Source organism: Aedes aegypti, chromosome 2 (assembly GCF_002204515.2).
Source record: "Aedes aegypti strain LVP_AGWG chromosome 2, AaegL5.0 Primary Assembly, whole genome shotgun sequence".
Lineage (NCBI taxonomy): Eukaryota > Metazoa > Arthropoda > Insecta > Diptera > Culicidae > Aedes > Aedes aegypti.
In genome coordinates, this window is record NC_035108.1 from 205,590,465 (window position 1) to 205,610,736 (window position 20,272).

General features: G+C 37.9%; 1 protein-coding gene across 1 annotated transcript in view; it reads right to left on the minus strand.

Annotated features, from left to right (window-relative positions):
- Positions 1-5,274: 5,274 nt before the first annotated feature.
- The window catches only part of LOC5570358 (tyrosine-protein kinase transmembrane receptor Ror2), a 37,807-nt gene continuing 22,809 nt past the window's right edge, over positions 5,275-20,272 (minus strand). Inside the window, exons 2-4 of the mRNA XM_001653113.2 lie at positions 17,942-18,221; positions 17,631-17,873; positions 5,275-6,866 (exon numbers count right to left, since the gene is read on the minus strand). Of these exons, the coding sequence (XP_001653163.2) occupies positions 5,695-6,866; positions 17,631-17,873; positions 17,942-18,221 (1,695 nt within the window). The 3' untranslated portion in view covers positions 5,275-5,694. The remainder of the gene's footprint in view (positions 6,867-17,630; positions 17,874-17,941; positions 18,222-20,272) is intronic.

A 20,272-nucleotide genomic window follows, 5' to 3' on the forward strand; every position in this document is an offset into this window, starting at 1 on the left:
AGATGTGTTATGATATTTTTGAAAACGGAAATGAATTCAGCAACCCTTAATTTAGAAAAAAAAGCGGTAATTTGGTGCTTGACGCTTGAGACAAAAACGTGTTCCACAGAGTTATTATTATTCTTTGAACTGTTATTTAATTAGGATGTGCAAAAATTCACCTCAATAAAAAAATATAGATTTAATGCAATTTTGATGTTACGAGTTGCCCCTACAGTCCTCGGAATTTCTTTTAAAATCTTGGAAATTAAATTCTTAGATTTTTATTTCGTTAATATTACGGAAGTTTCGATGCAATTCTACCGGATATTGTTAAAAAAAATCTCGAATAAAAATTCTTCTGGAATTCCTCCGAACTCTGAGATGCTTCCGAAAAAATTTCTAAGATTACTCCGCCAATTCTCCTGAAATTCTATCCTTTTGGAATACTTTCGTATATTCTTCAAGGATACTTTCGAAAATCCTTCTGTAATTCTTCTTAAATGCCTCTTTTTTGCCAATATACTTGTAATACTTCTGGGACTCTTCCGAAAATCCTGTTGGAATACTTCCGCATATCTTTGGATGAATCTTTCGGAAAACCTTATAAGATTCTTTCGGAAATCTTTCTGAGGATCCGCTGAATACTTCTCACTAGATTTTTTTTTCGAAGATTCTTCATAAGCTCTTCCGGATTTACTTCTAGGATGCCTGGGCATTCCTCCTGGATTTTTCAAGAAATCTCCGTGTGATTATTCTATAAAGTATCTCCCTAGAATCGCAGAGAGATTTCTGAATGATTTTTGGGGGATTTTTGGAAGAATTACTTAAGGATTCCCGTAAAATCTGAAAAAGTCGCATGAGAATTTATGGAAGAATTACAAATGGATTTTTGGATGTATTTCATAGTGATATCCAAAAGAATCTGGGAAAATCCCTGTAAGATGATCAGGACATTTCGCACGGAAGAATTCTCCGGAAAAAGTGCTGAAAATTTTCCGGAAGAACTTCAGAAAGATTTACGGAAGAATTTAGAGTAATTTAAGCGTAATGTTTATAAGAGTATATTAGAAATATTCCCGCTAGAATCTCAGATGTATTTTTTAGGAGAGGGCTGTCCGGAAGTTTTCTTAAGAGATTTCCTTTTAAATTCAAGAGTGATTTTCTGAAGTTAATACATCAAAAATTGGAAATAAATTTTAAAAAAATCAAGAATATTTTTCGGAGAATCATAGGGAATCAGAATTCCAAACGGATATTCAGAATCATCGGAATATCAGAATTCCAAACGGATATAATTCCAAACGGATCAGAATTCCAAACGGAGATTTCTGGAAAAACTTAAAACAGGATTTGCGTTAGAATTGAAGAAGGATTTCTAGAAAACGGTCAGAAGGATTTCCAAACAATTTCGAGGAGTTTCCGGAAGAATTTTTAAGAAAATTCATCCAAAAAAAATTTCATAGTTATTTTGTAGTTTTTTTTTTGATTTCCATAAAAAAGATTGTCAAATAAATCCCCAGGAGATATTTGGAAGAATTTCAACATGATTTCCGAAAGTATTCCATAGGGATTTCCGGAAGAATCCCAAGAATTTGAACGAAATAATCTAACAGTGAAAGAATAGATATTTTACTATAGTTTCAGACGGAGACTGAGAGAATCCCAGAAGAATCTGAATAATCCTGAGAGAATCTAAAATGATATACAAACAAATCCCAGGGACGTTTACAAAAGAATTACTGATGGGTTTCTGTAAAAAATTCAGAGTGTTTAATATAATAATTTCGGAAGAAATCCTGAGAAATTTTTGTAAGAAACCCTGCAAGATTTCTAGAAGAACTTTTAGAAGTTATTCAGAAGAATCCCAGATCTTTTTAAAGAATTCCATCCCTCACGAAAGCCATCATAGAAACTTTTTCGGCAGAATTCCAGGGAAATTTTCCGGAAAAACCGGAAAAATTCCCATATCCAAGAGAAATTTGCGAGATAATTCAAAAGAAGAAAGATTTTTGGAAGAATCACAGAGCGATCAGAGAGATAACTTTAAAAGTTTCAGAAGGATTTCCGAAAGAAACTAAGAGGAATTTCCGGAAGATAGCAGGGTTTTTCTGTGAATCTCACAGAGATTCTTGGAGGATTCTCTGAAAGATTTTCTGTAGTATCATGAATAAATTGTAAAGTATTTCCGGAATAATTCAAAAAGGATTTTTGGGCGGAACAGCTCGAGCTAGGTTTATGGAAGAACTACAGAGGGATTTCTTGATAAGTTTCAGAAGGATTTTTTATAAGGGATTCCAGAGGATTACCGGAAGAACTTTAGGAATAAATTTACGGAAGAATTGATGAGGGGTTTTAGGAAGAAACTCTCGTGCACGCTTTCGAGAAACGAATCTGGCCATGGTGCAACAACTGCGCTACATTCGATGAATCCTATGCAACAAAAATTGTCGGCCCTATCCATCAAATTCGCACATCAAAATCATTTTGGTGAATATAACAACACAGCTCAAATCAGCACTGCCTGTCTGTTGCCATATCATTCAATTTTACTTCCGTTAATCTCTCTTATAAAGGATCGCTATGGGATACCAGTGTGAATCCCAGGACTCCAGTGTTGATTCTGATATTTCAGTGTGGATCCAGACATTCCAGTGTGGATCATTGCAGATGTTCGGGGTTCTCAATGTTGATCCTGGAATTTCAGCGTGGATCTTAAGATTCCAGTATATATTTTGGTATTTTAGTATGGATCCTGGGTTTCCAGTGTGGATATTGGACTTCCAGTGTGGATTCGGGGATTCCAGTGTTTTTCCAGGGATACCAATGTGAATGCTGAGTTCCCAGTGTGAATTCTGGCGTTTCAGTGCGGATCCTGGAATTCGAGTGCGAATATTGTGATTCCAGTGTAGATTTTGAAATTCCAGTGTGGAGCTTTGGATTTCAGTGTGAATCCTGGGATTTCGGTATGGGTCCTGGTAATCCAGTATGGATTCTGGGATTCCAGTGTGAATGCTAAGAATTCAGTGTGTATCCTGGGATTGCAATGTGGATCCTGGTGTTTAAGTCTGGATTTTGTGTTGTGCATTGTGCATTGAGGACCCTAGGTTTCTAACATTGGGATTTCAGTGTAGCTTGTTGTATTTGTGTGGTTCCTAGGACTATTGTTTGGATGGGCATTTCAATGTGGATCTAGGGATTTCAGCGTGGATTCTAGGATTCCAGTGTGGATATCTGGATTCCAATGTGAATCCTTTTATTCTAGTTCGAATCCTGGGATTGCGACATGGGTAGTGGAATGCTTGTGTGAACCCAGAGATACAAGTGTGGAACTTTGGATTCCAGTGTGAACCAAGCGAGGATTTTGCGATTTCAGTGGGGATCCTGGGTTTGTAACATGGGTCCTCGGATTTGAGTGCGGATCCTGGGATTCCAGTATGGGTCCTAAATTTTCGATGTGGATCCTAGGATATCAGTATGGAAATGGTGGTACCAGTGGGGATATTGAATTTTCAGTGTGGATTCTAGGATTTTAAGATTCCAGTTTAGATCCTGGAATACCAGTGAGGATTCCTGTATTCCAGTGGGAAAGGTTAAATTGGAATCCTAGGATTTCCATGAGAATCATTGGCTTGGAGTGGCAATTATGTGGGAATATTGTAAAAGTTACGTTGAAATACTGTGCAAATCTTGTGGAAATACTGCGGAAATTGTGAGCAAATGGTAAGTACATTGGGTATCTTACTGGAATGCTGGGATTCGTGTGATTGTCCTGTGGAAATTCTGAGAGGATCCTGTATGAGTTCATAGAAAACCCTTTGGAGTTATGTGGACAATTAGTATACCTGAGAGAATCCCGTGGAAATACTTCGGTAATAATGAAAGAATCCCATTAGATTCATGTGAGAATTCTCTGGGAACTTTGCACGAAACCTTTAGGAATTTTATAAAAATTAAATAGAAATACTGCAAATACTTTTCACTTTTAATGCACCATAGTTACCACCTTCAAACATTTGTGAAAATAATCAAGTCTTTTATTTTTTCAATATTTGGCCTGCATATCTCAAGTAACATTTTCAGCTGAGTAACAGTTTATTCAGTTAAAATATACTCATTTCAGCTGACTAAGCTGTTACTCGACTACTATTGATACTTGGGATGACCAACAGTGTATTGTATAAAAAATGGGACCTAGGTTTTGGCATTTTTTCATTATATTGCGATACTCCAGAGACAATAGGGTGATTACTACGAATGAGAAATATTTCGGGTGTTAATGGGTTAATGATAAATCACTGGTAGAATATAGGGGGATTTTTTTACACAATAGACGCTTTAAACATATAGATCATACGCGTCTTATTGGGGAGTTCTTAATAGAATTCCAGGTATAATCCCTGGAAAAAAATGGAGCAATTCCTTGGAAAACCCGTAAATGAATTCTAAAAATCTGGAATAAATCCTTGTGGATTTTCTTGGATTAACTCCTATAGAAATCGGAAAATCTGCTAACTACGCAACTAGTGGTAACCTTTCCGAAGGAAACCTTGGAATAGCATTTTGGAGAATTTTCAGACAAATGCCTGTGAATTCCTGGATAAGTACTTCTAATCAGAAATTACTGTAAGGAGAAGGAAAATAGTGACTTTAGAAGCCCTTTTGGTAAAAAAAATACTTTAGAGCCTTCCATTACAAATAGAGACTTGCATTTGAATAGAGACCAAGTCTCTGTTAGAGGGATGTCATTCTAGCTTATCGCAGAATAAAATGGTTCAATTGGTAACTCTAATACCGTAAAATGGGGCGAATAGAAACACTTTCCGACATGTTTCAATGTGTACAACTTAAACCGTGTGGATAAAATCCAATTTTATTAGTCTTAAATATGGGTCGCGTCTTCCTTTGCTAAGACCCCAATCGCTGTTAAAAAATAAAAATTATATCGTACAAAGATTTATGAAAATGTTGTATGTTTCTATTCACCCCGCAATGGGGCGAATAGAAACATTGTTCAGTAAATATCAATACTTTTTTATTTAAATGGGAAAATAAACACATTTTTAACTGCATCTTGAAGAAATATCAACATGTATTTACTTAGTGAAGAAAAAATTTAAATTTTTTAAAACCAAGTTCAATTTTAGATCATTTTTGAAATCAGCCAAAATGGCGGATGTTTCAAGCTATCAAAGATAATTGAGAATTTAATATTTTTTTCTCAAATTTTTAATGAGAAATGCAGCAAAATTTTTAATTTGAAAATAGTCTAGCGATACTCTGTTGTTATTGAACTAATAAAAAAATATATTTCAGCAGGTTTCTAAAGTTTATCATTGCATAATAGTCGCATTTTTAACTGAAGGTCGCTTTGTTTCTATTCGCCCCACTTTTTCTATTCGCCCCGTTTTACGGTACCTTAACTCTATCGAAAATCAATCGTACCGTGACTGTTTAACTTCCTCATGTCTAAAGCATATGTGTGATGTTCTGTTCTAATTGGACGTTTGTTAAAAATACTGTTCAGTATGCAAGCACCTTGTGGCTCATATTACGTTAAAAAAATGAGATAAAATAAATCAGTCACTGTCAGTTAGTCTTTCAAATCTCACGTCAATGCAAATTTGCGAAAACTCTTAAAGCGGGATGGCAGTACTTCGAAAAATTCAACCAAATGTTTAAAAAACATGGCAAGCAAACTACTTACCGAACCGACTACATCAGCATCTTCCCGTCGAAATCCGCCCGGATTTGCTGCAGCTTTTGGAAAATTATCGGAAAGCTGGGCCGATCCGCCGGTTTCCTGCTCCAGCACTTCCGCATCAGATCGTACACCGTAAGCGGCGTATTCTCCGGGCAGCTCAGCATGTTGCCTTCTTTGACAAACTTGACGACCTCTTCGTGCGTCATGCCGTAGTAGGGTTGCATGGCGAACGAGAAGATCTCCCACAGACAAACACCGTACGCCCAAACGTCGGACTCGATGGTGTACTTGTTGTAGAGGATACTCTCCAGAGGCATCCAACGAATCGGAATGGCGTCGTTTTCATCGCCTTTGTAATAGTCCTGGAGGTAGATTTTGTGCGACAGGCCGAAATCGGCTATCTTGACGACCATATTATCATCGATCAAGCAGTTCCTTGTGGCCAGATCCCGATGGACGAATTTCCTCTCCGAAAGATAAACCATTCCGGAAGCGATTTGCGACGCTATGCTGAGCAAATCGCCGTGAGACAGCTCAGTGGTGATGTTATCAGCTCGGTTTTGCTGTGCGAAGGGCGAACATTGTCGAAGGAACTCATTCAAATCGCCTCGGGCCATAAACTCGAACAGAAGACACATTGGTCGCCCAATGGCACACACTCCCAACAGTTTGACTATATTCGGATGGTCGAATTCTGCAAGCAAGCATGCTTCCCGTTCAAAATCCACCTGCAGGTCTTGACTAGCTTCGTCTTTGAGCATTTTCACAGCTACCAACGTGAAGTCTTCTCCAGCTATCAGTCCGGGAGCCTTGGCCTGGAAAACGCGCCCAAATGCTCCTTGGCCCAAATCCTTAATGTAAATGATATTGTTGCGTGGGAACTCGAGCTTCTCCAGCTTTGGATTCAATTGGGCGCCTGTTCTATGATAATTCACATTGCTGGGCAGCTTATTGATGTCGATGCCTTGCGTGTCCTGGGTTGAGGTGGTATTATATCCGGCGGCACCTTGGCGGCGATTGCGATTGTAACGGGCGATTCGGTAACATAGGAATACCAAAAGATGCAATAAAACGATTGCAACGAAACCAATTCCGGAAAGCAAGAATATCATTGACGGAGTGAATACCGATTCCATCACAATATTCACGGGTTTTTTGGTGGCACTCATGTCGGTTGAGTTGGCTGAAAGTAGAGAAAGTGCGTAAGGGTGATTAGCAGATGTCTTTTTGCTTTCAGCTATCGCTCTTGTAAGATCGTTCTTATTGATGTTATTCGGTTAAATCGATTGAAACTTTACCTTATCACATAAGAAAGTGCTGGCATTTTCTTTGAAATTTTTGTTTAATCTACTTAGAGTTTGACCTCAAATACAGTCTTTCAGTGTCTAGTGTCATTATGATCTGCTAGAGAATGCTTCAAACAGTCACCACATTAAAAACCGTAGGAATATTCGTTTCAACATTCAAAATATTTACAAAAATGTACAAATTGGTCCTTTATCGTGAGAAGCTATTATTTTTAGCAGTTTTCAATTAGGGCTATAAGACAATTATATTTATTATTCTGGTAAATTTTATCAAGCTATTGAAACTTCGGATAATACTGAGCAAAGCTACTAAAATTTCATTTCCAATATTGAGCATGGAGGTTTAAGGAGCTTTGGACCACCAGGACGCCCGAAACCATGCATGATGGGAACCCCTTCTGGCCTCGTAACAGTCGTGCCACACTCGCTTACAGATTTCACTGGACCTGCTGCTTCAACTATTTCCTGCCATCCTCGTCGTCCTGGTCCTGTTATCGTTGGCTTGGAAGGGGTCTCCCAGCCTGCAATTCCAGGCAAGTACGCGCTTTTTACCGAACTTTCTCTCTGTGATGAATTGAAAAATTTCAGTACCACCCCCACTGCAACTCAACAACCTGTTCTTCCTTCAAACCACCGAATCCGGCTCTGGGACGCAACATTGTTGGCTCTTTGGAAGCCACCGAACCTCTCACCATAGTCGTGCCTTCCTTGCCATCGCTCATCAGTCGTCCCGGCCCTATGTGTGCTGAAGGCCAGGTGGTCTTCCAACCACCTATTCTAGGCAAGTAAGCTTTCAATTCAATCGGTACAGCTCCTGATCCACTCATTGGTTTCAGTGCCGCTGCAAACATCGACCACTCTTCGACCATTATGCCGTTACCGGGACGCACAGACGTTTGCTCAATGGAAGCCCCTTATCCTCCCGCCACAGTCGAGCCCTTTCCGCCATCGATCTTCAGTCGTCCTGGTCCTGTGTGCGGGGTCGGAGATGGGGTCTTCCAAGCCACTACAGTCGGGAAGTATATTCAAAATACGAACAATGCACCTGCTCATTCCAACGTTGTTTCCAGTGCTTTGCCCAACGTAGTGTCAATCACGCATAACCGAGGAGGTAATTGCAACGTCTCTGCATCATCTGATAGCCGATCTCTCTGCGTTTACTACCAAAACGTAAGGGGCTTACGAACTAAAACAGCCGAACTGAATCTGCGATTATCAAGCTGTGAGTACGACATTGTTGTTCTTACCGAAACGTGGCTCCGGTCAGATATAAGTAACTCGGAACTGTCTTCTGATTACACAATATTTCGCTGTGATCGCAATGCAACTACTAGTAACCTGTCGAGAGGAGGCGGCGTGCTCGTTGCAGTTAAGAGTAATTTGCAGTGTACGGAAGTGTCTGCACCCGATTGTACAGAGCTCGAGCAGGTGGCAGTATGTGTAAAGTTTCCTAACCGTGCGCTGACTATTTTCGGCATTTACCTCCGTCCGAATTCCGATCCAAGGCTGTATTCCATCCACTCTGCGGCCGTTCAGAGCGTGGTCGACTCTTCTGCAAGTAACGATGTTGTGCTGCTTTTTGGTGACTACAATCTTCCTCATCTGCAGTGGAACTTTGATGAAGATGTGAACGGTTATCTGCCTTCAAATGCATCCAGCGAGCAAGAGATTAACTTTACTGAATCAATCTTGTCCTGCGGGCTTGTACAGATTAATTCTATTGAGAACCGGAACAATCGAATTCTTGATTTGGTATTCACACGACATATCTGAACTGTCGCAGCCGGTCTTACCGCTCCTGCCAGTTGATGACCATCATTCCACCGCTCGTTCTACAAATCGATGTTTGCTGCTCTGTCACCTGCCATGATGAACCAGAACCGGATATTTTCGATCTTGACTTCCGACGTTGCGATCTCTCCTTGCTCAATTCCATACTGTCCTCGGTTGATTGGAATCACCAACTACTAGGGCTAACCGTCGACGAAAGTGTCGGCTTGTTTTACGACAAAATCTACGAAATACTTCGCTCAACCATTCCACGTCACCGGCGCGTTAATCATGGTGTAGATAGAAAGCCTTGCTGGAGTCCCCATCTACGAAACTTGCGCAACAGGTTGAGAAAGACACGAAAGCGGTATTTCGCTAATAAAACCGTGGAAAATAGGAATGCACTTTGTCAAGTGGAATCCTCTTATAATGATCTTCTTGACACGAGCTATCGATTATACCTTGAAAATCTACAACTATTCGCCAAAACAAACCCTTCGAAGTTCTGGAAGCATATGAAGGCCCAAAAGATGAGCAATGGGATCCCGAACACCATAATCTACGGAGACACTAAGGCCGCCACATCCGTAGAAGCAGCGAACCTCTTTGCGAGCTACTTCCAAAGTGTGTACAGTACAACATCTCCTCAAGTTTACCCTGGTTGCTTCCACAACGTTCAAACGTACAACATACATATCCCGCCTTTCCAGTTTTCCAATCGAGAAGTGTTGAATGCTTTACTGAATTTGGACGCCACGAAAGGTGCCGGAGTGGATGGGTTGCCTCCTCATCTGTTGAAAAGCTGTGCTACTTCTTTAGTAACACCGTTGACCATACTTTACAATCGGTCTCTTAGCGAGAAAACGTTTCCGGAATTATGGAAAACTGCTACAATGATTCCCATTCACAAATCAGGCAGCATTCGTCTTGTGGACAATTATCGAGGAATCTCAATTCTCTGTTGCCTCGGAAAACTCTTGGAGTCCATGGTACACAAAGTAATGCTATCTGCTGCTAACTCGGTCATTTCTGAGTACCAACATGGATTTCTACCTCATCGTTCAACAACTTCCAACCTGCTATGCTACACAAACATGCTGTTTCGTGAGACTGAGCAGCGAAAACAAATTGACTCAATCTATGTTGATTTCTCAAAAGCATTCGACACTGTACCCCATCGTTATGCCGTTGAAAAATTGTGTCACATGGGGTTTCCAGATTGGTTAACAGACTGGATTCTGTCCTACCTCACTGACAGAAAAGCTTACGTCAGGATCAACACTCCTCGATCCACTGCCTTCAGCATTCCTTCAGGGGTACCACAAGGCAGTGTGCTGGGACCACTAATGACTTGTGCCGACGATTTTCGTCTGAAAAAATATTGTTTGCTGATGATCTTAAAATTTTTCGAGTGATTAACTCCATACTCGACTGTGTCGCTCTACAAGACGACATTCATTCGCTTCTACAATGGTGTAATGAAAATGGTATGACACTCAACATCAACAAGTGTAAAGTTATATCGTTTTGCCGCAGCCTTACCTCAATTGACTATGCTTACGCTATATCCGGAACTACTCTCGAGCGTGTTGAATCTATTCGGGACTTAGGAGTAATTATTGACTCTAAATTGCGTTTCAATGAGCATATTTCCGCTATTACAGCTAAGGCGTTTTCCGTGCTTGGATTCATCCGTAGAAATGCATCGCAGTTCACTGACGTATATGCACTGAAAGCCTTGTTCTGCGCCCTAGTGCGCAGTATTTTAGAATACGCTGTACCTGTGTGGGCACCATATCACACGTCTCAAGTGATTCGGATAGAAAGAGTGCAAAAATCATTCATCCGCTTCGCTCTTCGGCGCCTCCCTTGGAACGACCCGGTTAACTTACCGGATTATTCTTCCCGCTGTGAGCTTGTGGACCTTGAGCTGCTCTCAGCTAGAAGGCTAAAACTTCAAAGACTCCTTGTACACGATATTCTGACGGGTAAAATCGACTGTACTGATCTTCTTGCAGAAGTACAGCTCAATGTACCTTGTCGTAGACTGCGTTATGCTCCACTCATTGCCATCCCTATGCACAGAACGAACTACGGATATAATAACCCTCTCACCTCTTGTTTAAGGAATTTTAACTCTGTTTGTGAAATGTTTGATTTTAATTTGTCGAAGAACTGTTTTAAAACTAGGATTAAGAATATAGGTTAGTCATTTAGTCTGTACGATATTATTATCGAAGATGATTATACAATAAACAGTAATATTGTACAGGTTATTATTAGCTCTACTCTATATTGTTTTATTGTTTAAAATAAAAATTATACAGTGAAACCTCCATGAGTCGATATTGAAGGGACCATCGACTCATGGAAATATCGAGTCATGGAACAGCAATCCTTTGGAAAGCTGCTTCTAGGGACCATCATAGTAACCATGAAATTTTGTTTTTAGTATGGTTCCATGAGTCGATATCGAGTAATGGAACATCGACTCATGGAGGTATCACTGTAGAATTGAATAAGGGGCTCATAATAGGGGGGGTCTATTTCCTTGAGGTTACGCTTTCGCTTCATAAGCGGAAGGTCATGGGTTCGATTCCCAGCCCCTCCACAAAAAAAAAACCGTCCAGCCACCAGAAGACGCCTCACGGAGGACCGTGCTTTGGGGAGCACATCCATCCTCCTTCAGTATCAGATGGTGACTGGTGACTGAGACAAACTGACCCTCTTCGCAGGCAGCTAGCCTCACTAACAACAGAGCTCTCTCCTACCTGCTCGGTGTGAGAGTAAAAGAGTAGGAGGGAGTGAAAATAAGATGTAAATATAGATAAGTTGAAAATAAATCTGTATCGGTAAAGAAGAAGCTACAGATCAACTGATTCCGGCACAGTAGTGGCCACGAGCACAAAATATCTTAAAAAAAGGGGCTCATAATGCCCCATAAGGTTGATGAGCACGCTAAAAGCATTGTTTTAAAACCGTTTCTTTGAAAAATCATGTTGATGTTAACATTGATTTTTGACATAACATAGAACAAAACTTTTTGTAGTACATCTCATTAGCATTAAAGCGAAAGTTTTTGCTGTTTTTCTATGCATTTCATTGTGTTGGTCCGGCCCATATTGCTCCGATCACCCCTATGTATAAAAGTTTATGAAATTTTGCAACTAAGAATAAAAAACCTAAGATAGGTATCGCATTTCGAACTCAGAGTGAGAAATTCAGTAAACTCCATAAGCCGGGTCTAGGTCATTTGACATAAAGCCATTTGGCAAAAATGACATTTCACATAGAGTAAAGTGGGGCAAAAGTTCGAGTGGGGCAAAGGTTTCTTTTAAAGATTTCTAGCTCAATTCAAAATAGAATTTAGAAATGTCATGGTTGTTCGAATGCTATGCAAGTTAGTGACTTTCACTCCAAATATCATAAAAATCGATTGAGATTTGGAAAAGTTATGACTGTTTGTTGTTTTTTGACAAGAATATTGTAATATTTGGTCAAATTTTCGATGCATGGAGCCAAATGAAAATAAAATATTTTTCAATATTTTATGTAAGGGCGTTTCTAGGCCTATCACAAGGATGCTTTGACGTGTATTAGTTTTTGCATAAATGCTTGGAAACAATTTTTGGTCCATAGCGGGGCAAAAGTTCGAATTTGCGGGGCAAAAGTTCGACCTATGTACTCACGGAAAAATTTTCAAATGGCCTAAAATCCACATATTATCTTCAAATTTAGCAAAATTTGCCTGATCGTGCGAAAAAATTTACAAATATTTTACATTTCCACTTGGTTTTGCGAAAAACTGCTATTTTTGGGTGTATTACAATTAACCCTGTTTTGGGCATTTTTTGATGAAAATTTAGTGTGTATTTTTCGGCAAACATAAGTTTACGGCTGGTATAAAGTATGCCTGTCATAAACGTGTTGATATTTTGTGTTTTAGCCTACGAACTTTTGCCCCACACTACATTCGAACTCTTGCCCCACCGGTGGGGCTGTTATAACTAAAAACGGGTTAATATTTTGACACAAGTTTGTTCAGCAAAATTATAGCCAATATGTTGAAGGTTCGCTGTATGGTATTTGTTTTGTTTCATCTGCTATTGTTTTCCTGGAAACATTGATTATACCACTAGGGTCGAACTTTTGCCCCACCTTACTCTAACCGTCATTTGGTATAATGGACATTTGGCATAATATTGTTTTCTTGAAGAACAGGCATCAAGGGATATAATTCTGGGTATGTCAAATGACCGTTATGTCAAACGACATTATGCAAAATGACTTTGTGCCAAATGGCCCACTCTCCTAGGAACCTGATACGAGTACCCTGTGGCCAGTGATAGAGGCAATAGTAACAAGTTGAGGAAAAAAAATCGCCAAAGAAAAAACGGAAGGTCGTTTTTCATATCTGAACACAACATTCGAAGACAATTCTATTCTATTTCACGTAAAAAATAATCTTAGAATGATAAAATAATTGAATATTTAAAAAAAAACATTTCCTCCATTACTGGAACATGTTCAGTAATAGTGGTATTTGCTAACTTGTGTTCCTATAATAGTGGTTTGCATAGATTTTCCCATTGAGACTCACTATTATAGGAACGCCCCACTATCACTTGTGCAAAGTAGCAAAAAAGTTAAGGTTTTTTTAACAATGTCACGTTGCTCACAATGTCACAATGCTATTCAAGCAAGACATTTTACGCCAAATGTTATGGGAATCGACTGAGATTTGGAAAATTTATTTGTAGGAAATCTTTACGTAATTTATCATAGTAATGCCTGTGGAAATTGTCATGTCTACCTATCTCAAATGGTATTCATTATTCTATCTTATGACTCTGATACCTTTCACTAGTTCATACCTACGGGATACCTGAACTATAAATACTGGCTGCTTGTGGCGCAGAAGAGAGACTTCCCGCACTGTGGACTCGTTAACATATTATTTTATTCTTTATTTACAGGATATAAAAGAAATGACTGGAGGTAGTTGCGGTAGGAGCTCAAGGATTTCCTGTAACAAATCTATTCGAATAAATTCTTCTCTTCTTTGGAGCCGCTTTGCTGAACACCTAATTACATAATCGGAAAGTTTTAAAATATTTCATCAGTGAAGTTTTTTTAAACTTTTAAGCTTATTTCATACTAAAACACGTTTTTCGACGCATTTCAGCCCATACAAAATGTATGAGAAAATTTCACTGATAGAATATTTTAAAACCTTCTCATTATGAAAATATAGACCAAACACTAATCTCTAGCGAGAAAAAATCCGATGTACAGTTAATTTTTATAATCGTCATGTTCAGACATAGTGTGACTTCGCCTTAAAATTCTTTCGAATAAACGAAATGTGGGTTTGACCGTTTCATTAAAAATAGAAGCGCCTTAAAATAGTGGCTAAAAGTTTCCAAAGCGAGACCTGCTACCAGCCCAGCCCGAATATTCTCTTCCAAATTATAACATATGTTGAAAATTAGTCAAAAATGACTGAGTAACCCGACTAGAGTCATATAACAAAAATAAAATAAAATTTAATCAGAATATGATTTACACATCTTATTATGATATAATTTTGTTAGACACTGTTATCCACAGAAAATAATAAAACAAAAATATATCATAATATGTTATATTTATTTTGAACATGTTCCTATTTGTTTATTTTTAACAGTTTTATAATAAAATTGAACACATATCAGTGCATTTCAATGAGTTATAATATTTGGAAATTTACTTTTTTCCAGACTTACGATTGTTTGGTTTTAAAGCTTTTCATCTATTTTTTCATTTCAATTTCATTGTTTCAACATTTACAACAAAATGTATATCTATATTGTTGTTAATCATATCTTGTTTTTTTTGTAAATATTAACTAACTTATGATAAAAATGAGTTACTTTCTTTTCATTTGGGGAGAATAGAAGAAAAATCTCTTGGATTTGTTAACAAAATGTTATGATCATCATTTAATAATTGAATAATAACAAGTGTTTCAAAATTAACTTGTTGCTACACAATTCCAATATTAAATTGATTGTCTTATAGCAAAACATACATTTTTTTCTGTTTATTGTGCGCAATATCATGTCTTATTAGAATTTTCTTAAAATTGATCCTAAAACTCGTAACTAAGTGAGTTACCCCATATATTCAGGGTTGGTAGCAAAAAAGTGGTACCGAAAAAAGTTATTTTAGTGGCCAGTGACAAGTGACTAAAAAGTGACTTTCGATTCTAGAAAAAGTGACTAAAAGTGACTTTTTATCAATATCCAATATGATAGGGAATATTGAATATGATCTAATGCACGTAATAGGTCTAGTAGAGTACCATATTCCAAAATTTTAAGATATTGCCTACAAAAAGTTAACATTTACGTAAATAATCCTTTTAGGCAGATTTTTTTTATATTTGTCTTTTATATCGCCAAAGTATTTTATTTTGTAAATTTAATAAGAATTTGGAACATTTGTAAAATTAAAGTCAACAAAAGTCAATTCACATTTCCATCCAAATTCCCAAAAAATGACATCCTCAAAACCGTTGGAATTGAGTTCATTGTAAACTGTCTAGATCCCAAAACTTTTAGGATTCAGTCTAAAAGAATTATAAGCGTAAGGATGAAGGTATGTCAAACGTAATATTCACAGAAGTATACTTTTTATTTAGCTTTATTAGATTCTACTTTAACGATTCTACCTAATAAGATCAATATGTCGTGTAACTATATCAAGATTACGGAAAATGTAATACTTGGGCATTTATCACTATTTCAGATTAAAAATTGTGATAGAAGATCGAATATGATTGGAATACTGATTGAAAACGCCGACTAAGGAAGAACAAATGGTTGATATAAGCCTGAGTGACATTAAAATGTTCCATCAGTAAGTTTAATGGGAGGTACGTTTGGCCGAACGAACATTTAGCATAAAGACGATAGGCTTAATACGCTGTGGCTTTCAAAAAACCTCCTGTCGAAGTGAATCGAAAGAGACGAGAAGAAGATCCGACAACCCACATTTCTTTGAAGAAAGCATGCATGATTTCATGAACGATTCGATGAAAACTATAAGTTCGTATTACGCGTAAGAAAACAAGCGTTATTTGAAAAAAATCAATTAAAAAGCCTGAGCCATTTTTTTTATATAAAAGTTTTGTTATAATTTGTATGGTCATGGAACATCGAAAAAAAACAAGGTCCTGTTTTTTACGTCGTTTTTGGAAATAACGCGATTTTTACGTCATTTTTTAAATAACACGGTTATTTTAGGCGGGAGTTCGACCGACCTTAGGGTATACTCTAGCTAAGATCCATCCGGCCATTTTTAAAGGTCTGGTTTGCAAATAAAGTCTATCTTTGGAAGTATGATAAGATTTACTCTCAAATAAAACATTCAATAATTATCTTTGTTATGCGTTTTAGTGTTAAATACCTATATAACAGATTTTGTAAAATGTAAAGGAGCTTACGTGCTTTATACCAGGATGGTTTGGTTAATAAAACGAATTCCGAAGACAAGAGAATAATTAGGGTGCATATTTTAAAACATAGTGTTGAACAATAGAAGATAAACATCCAGTTATCCACCACAAGGTATACAAATTCCTATTAAATGAAAATTTACGAGATACTAAAAAAGAATACTAAACATGTAAACCTTCAGTTTTGTAACAATGAACTTACACCATACTAATAATATCAACTATCAGACACGAATTATGTACCCAACATGCTTCCGAACGAGAAGAAAGGAAACACAGCGACAAACGTCCTATATAGTGTGTTATCTCCATTGTTTTAACAGAGTACCTAACTCAAATAAGACCTATGAGATTTTTTGAAGCGATTTATGGCAGTAGCCGTGTATGAATTCGTGAAGGAGTCCATATGAAAATGCCTGGAAGAATTATTGAAAAAAAAATCTTCGTAGGATTTCTTTAACGGTTTCTTAAAAAAAAGCTGGAAGATATTTCTGGATGGCGGAATTTCTAGAGTAATTTCTGAAGGGATCCCTGGAGTAGTCTGAAAGTTTTCCTGAAGAAATCACTATAATTATGCCTTAACTTTTCCCTTAGAATAAGGAAAATAGAGATTTTTAGATTCAATTCTGATTAATATAGGGGCTTTGGGGCGGGCATGGTTGAGTGATTAGAGCACATAGTTTTCTTGCCAAGGACCTGGGATCCCATCCTCAAGTTTATCACTTATGATCTTAAGTTATAATGACGTTTTTTTTGGAAGGGAAATGAAGCCGTTGGTACCGAGACGAACCAGCCTACGGTTAGATCCTCCATTTTTAAAAACAGAGACTTTTTGGAATCTTGCATTGACATAGTGACCAACTCTCTAACAAAAGATGAATGAAGACCAAGTTAAATGTGTTAAAATTCACGTTAATAAAGTAAAAAAAAAATCATGTGGACCTATCAGCCATGGACAGGTCACGTTATATGTTTTTCAAGGTTGAGATACATCGAAGCCAACCCTCAAATATTCAAGAGCACAAATTTAGAGAACCAGACAGAAAGGCTCTAGATTTGTGGTCTTAAAAATTTGAGGATTGGCTTCGATGCATCTTCCCCTTAACACAGCTGAGACACAGATGAGTGTGAGACTATCTCTGGCATGAACCCTTCTTAAGGCTAAGTAGCTCGTCATTTGTTTTGGCAGCCATGTTGATTAACTAACTAGAAGTTTCATAGTAACAAAATCAGCATACATAACTTATATTGATTCAAAAAAGTATCAATATATGCGCTTAACATGCACATAGTATGATGCTATGTCAGTGCAAAACTGACTGATTTTGATTAATTCGAAATTGTGAGATTTAGATTTGGTGAATCTACTTACGGCATAAAGGAATATCGCAGGCCTGCCAGCGAACGGCTTTGTCGGTCGTATAGCACCACGGGGTCGGTTCTTCGCCACCGGCATTCCGACAGTAGTTCTCCGCATCCTGTAGCTCAGCGAAAACCAGCGGTGGCTTGTGATGAGAGTGCGGCTCTTGGGAATCCCACTTTTGGCACGGTATTCCGGTCGCTGTGACATTTACCGTTCCAAGATAGTAACGCCCATTGCCCATGCGACAATCATCTGAAATGAGGATTCCAATAATGCTAAAAATTTATCTGAATAATGGATTGAAATTCATCATCGCTTACATGTAACTTCCTCTTGAATCAGTTCTGTGAGACCAACATGCGAACATGTCGAGTGACGGGCAGTCTTATTGTACCGGGGAAGATCCTCACAGTTTGGCAACCTAAAGTGGCCTCTGGATTTGATAACGTCACCACGTTCCTTTTTCTCCTCAATCAAGGCCCAATCATTGTAGCAAAACTGCAGATGAGTTGCCACGCAGTCTTCGTAGCATAGCGGTAATCGAACCGTCACTCCGTCTCTGATGACACATTGGGGAAACGCAAAGGCGCACAGCAATTTCTACGGGTTGGAAACATTAATATATAATTATTACAAATGTATCTTAATTATAGGATTGGGAGCGACCAAGTGTCTTGAAAATAGGAACTTAAGTGACCAAAAGACTAATCAGGAACCAAGAAAAAAACACAAACAGGAACCAGGAGATAAGAGTTTGATTCACAGTCTAATCTGATCAGACAATTCTCCTAGAATATTTCTAAGGCTCATTCATTACCCAAGTAACATTTTTAGTTTTTTAATTAACTACAAGCTATTGTTACCACCATATCGTTAAAACTCATTTTAGAACTTAATAGTCTTAACAACCTTTGATAAAACTCTGTTGAAGCCAAAGGGGCCCACACTGCAGGAGGTTGTTAAGACTAAATCTTAAAACCGTTTCTCAACTTCTTAGTTTTGTATCGTATAAATAAATCTACCATTGTAGTGGATCCTATAACATTTCCCCGAAATTCATTACCCCGAATACCGTTTCCTCGAATAAACCATAACAACGAATTTTCTTGCCTCGTAAAATTTAAAATGAAGATCCGACAAATGAACACCATAAATTTTGTAAAAGAATAAGCTGAGATTAAACACGTCTTCTCTTGTTCGTTGAAGGTAATTTTCTATCAAATTGTCGCTAACATATATGAAAAAAATAATATAAAGTTCCGGAAATAGAAAGCTCCTCCTCTGTAGGACGAAGTGTTCCCTACTTCAAAATATACTTTACTCAATGATACTATATCAACGGTACTAGGAATCTAACGTGAATGTAATACACTACTTGATTTTTATTTGAATTCATATTTCTATTATCGAATATTTATTCTTCTTTTAATCAATAGCTAATCTTTAAGGGCCAAGTGAGAACCAAAAATTTAATCTCACTCACAGGCGTGCAGCATAGATAGCGCCACCGTAGCCTTGTGTGTTTGACAGAACAGCAATGCTGTCACAATGATAAATCTCATATACAAAGGCGCCTTTGTTTTGATGCGGTGAGCACTGACAAAAACGACCTTCAATGATCCATTTCGTGGGATGGATGTGTTTACAGCAATAAATAATGTTTCGAATTGATGATAATGCTGATATTGATTTCGTTTTCACATGTTCATGTTAGAGACCTTTCTTGCCATCCTTCAAAACCGTTATATTCAGGGTCGACAAAAGTCGCCGTCAAATGGAAAAAATCGACGACGAAACGAAAAGAATTATCGTTATCGCCACTCAACCAGCGTTGGATGACTATTTGCCGCAGTGATCCGGAATAAAGGCTCGGCATCATGTCGAACATACAAGCATCCTTCGTTATAGTCAAATCTTCGTTCGGGAGCTTTGAGCCGTTTTTTTTTAAATTTCTTTATTAGCATCATTCCAAACATTACATTCATTTCTTATATCTAGGTGTTCTGTGGGGCCCAGATAGCCGTAGCGGTAAACGCGCAGCTATTCAGCATGACCATGCTGAGGGTCGTGGGTTCGAATCCCACCGGTCGAGGATCTTTTCGGGTTGGAAATTTTCTCGACTTCTCAGGGCATAGAGTATCTTCGTACCTGCCACACGATGTACACATGCAAAAATGGTCATTGGCACAGTAAGCTCTCAGTTAACAGGGTGTCTACTCATTCACCGAAATGGAATTCCCTGATATTTCCAGGTTTTTCCAGGTTTTATAAAAATAATTCCAGGTTCAAGAAATACCCTAATTTTATATATCTAAAATGAAATTAACGACAAATTTTAGAGTGTTTTCGATTTAATAGCTATTTATACACTTCTCAACATTATGTAGAGCATGCTGAAACTATTCCAATATGAAGATGATATCAATATCAAAGCTAAGTTTTATTCAATTGAATCGTATTGGCCAATGATGATGCCTTTTATTCCGTTTGTAGGAGCTCTGTGGACTGAACGGAACTTTCAAGTGCATCAGTATGTGTCTTCTTGTTTTTTTTTTAGTACAAATTATGTACCATTCATTTCCATCGGTCGTTTGGATAACTAAGACAGCTTCATGGGCGCAAAATTAAACTTTATTTGGATATGTGGCAAT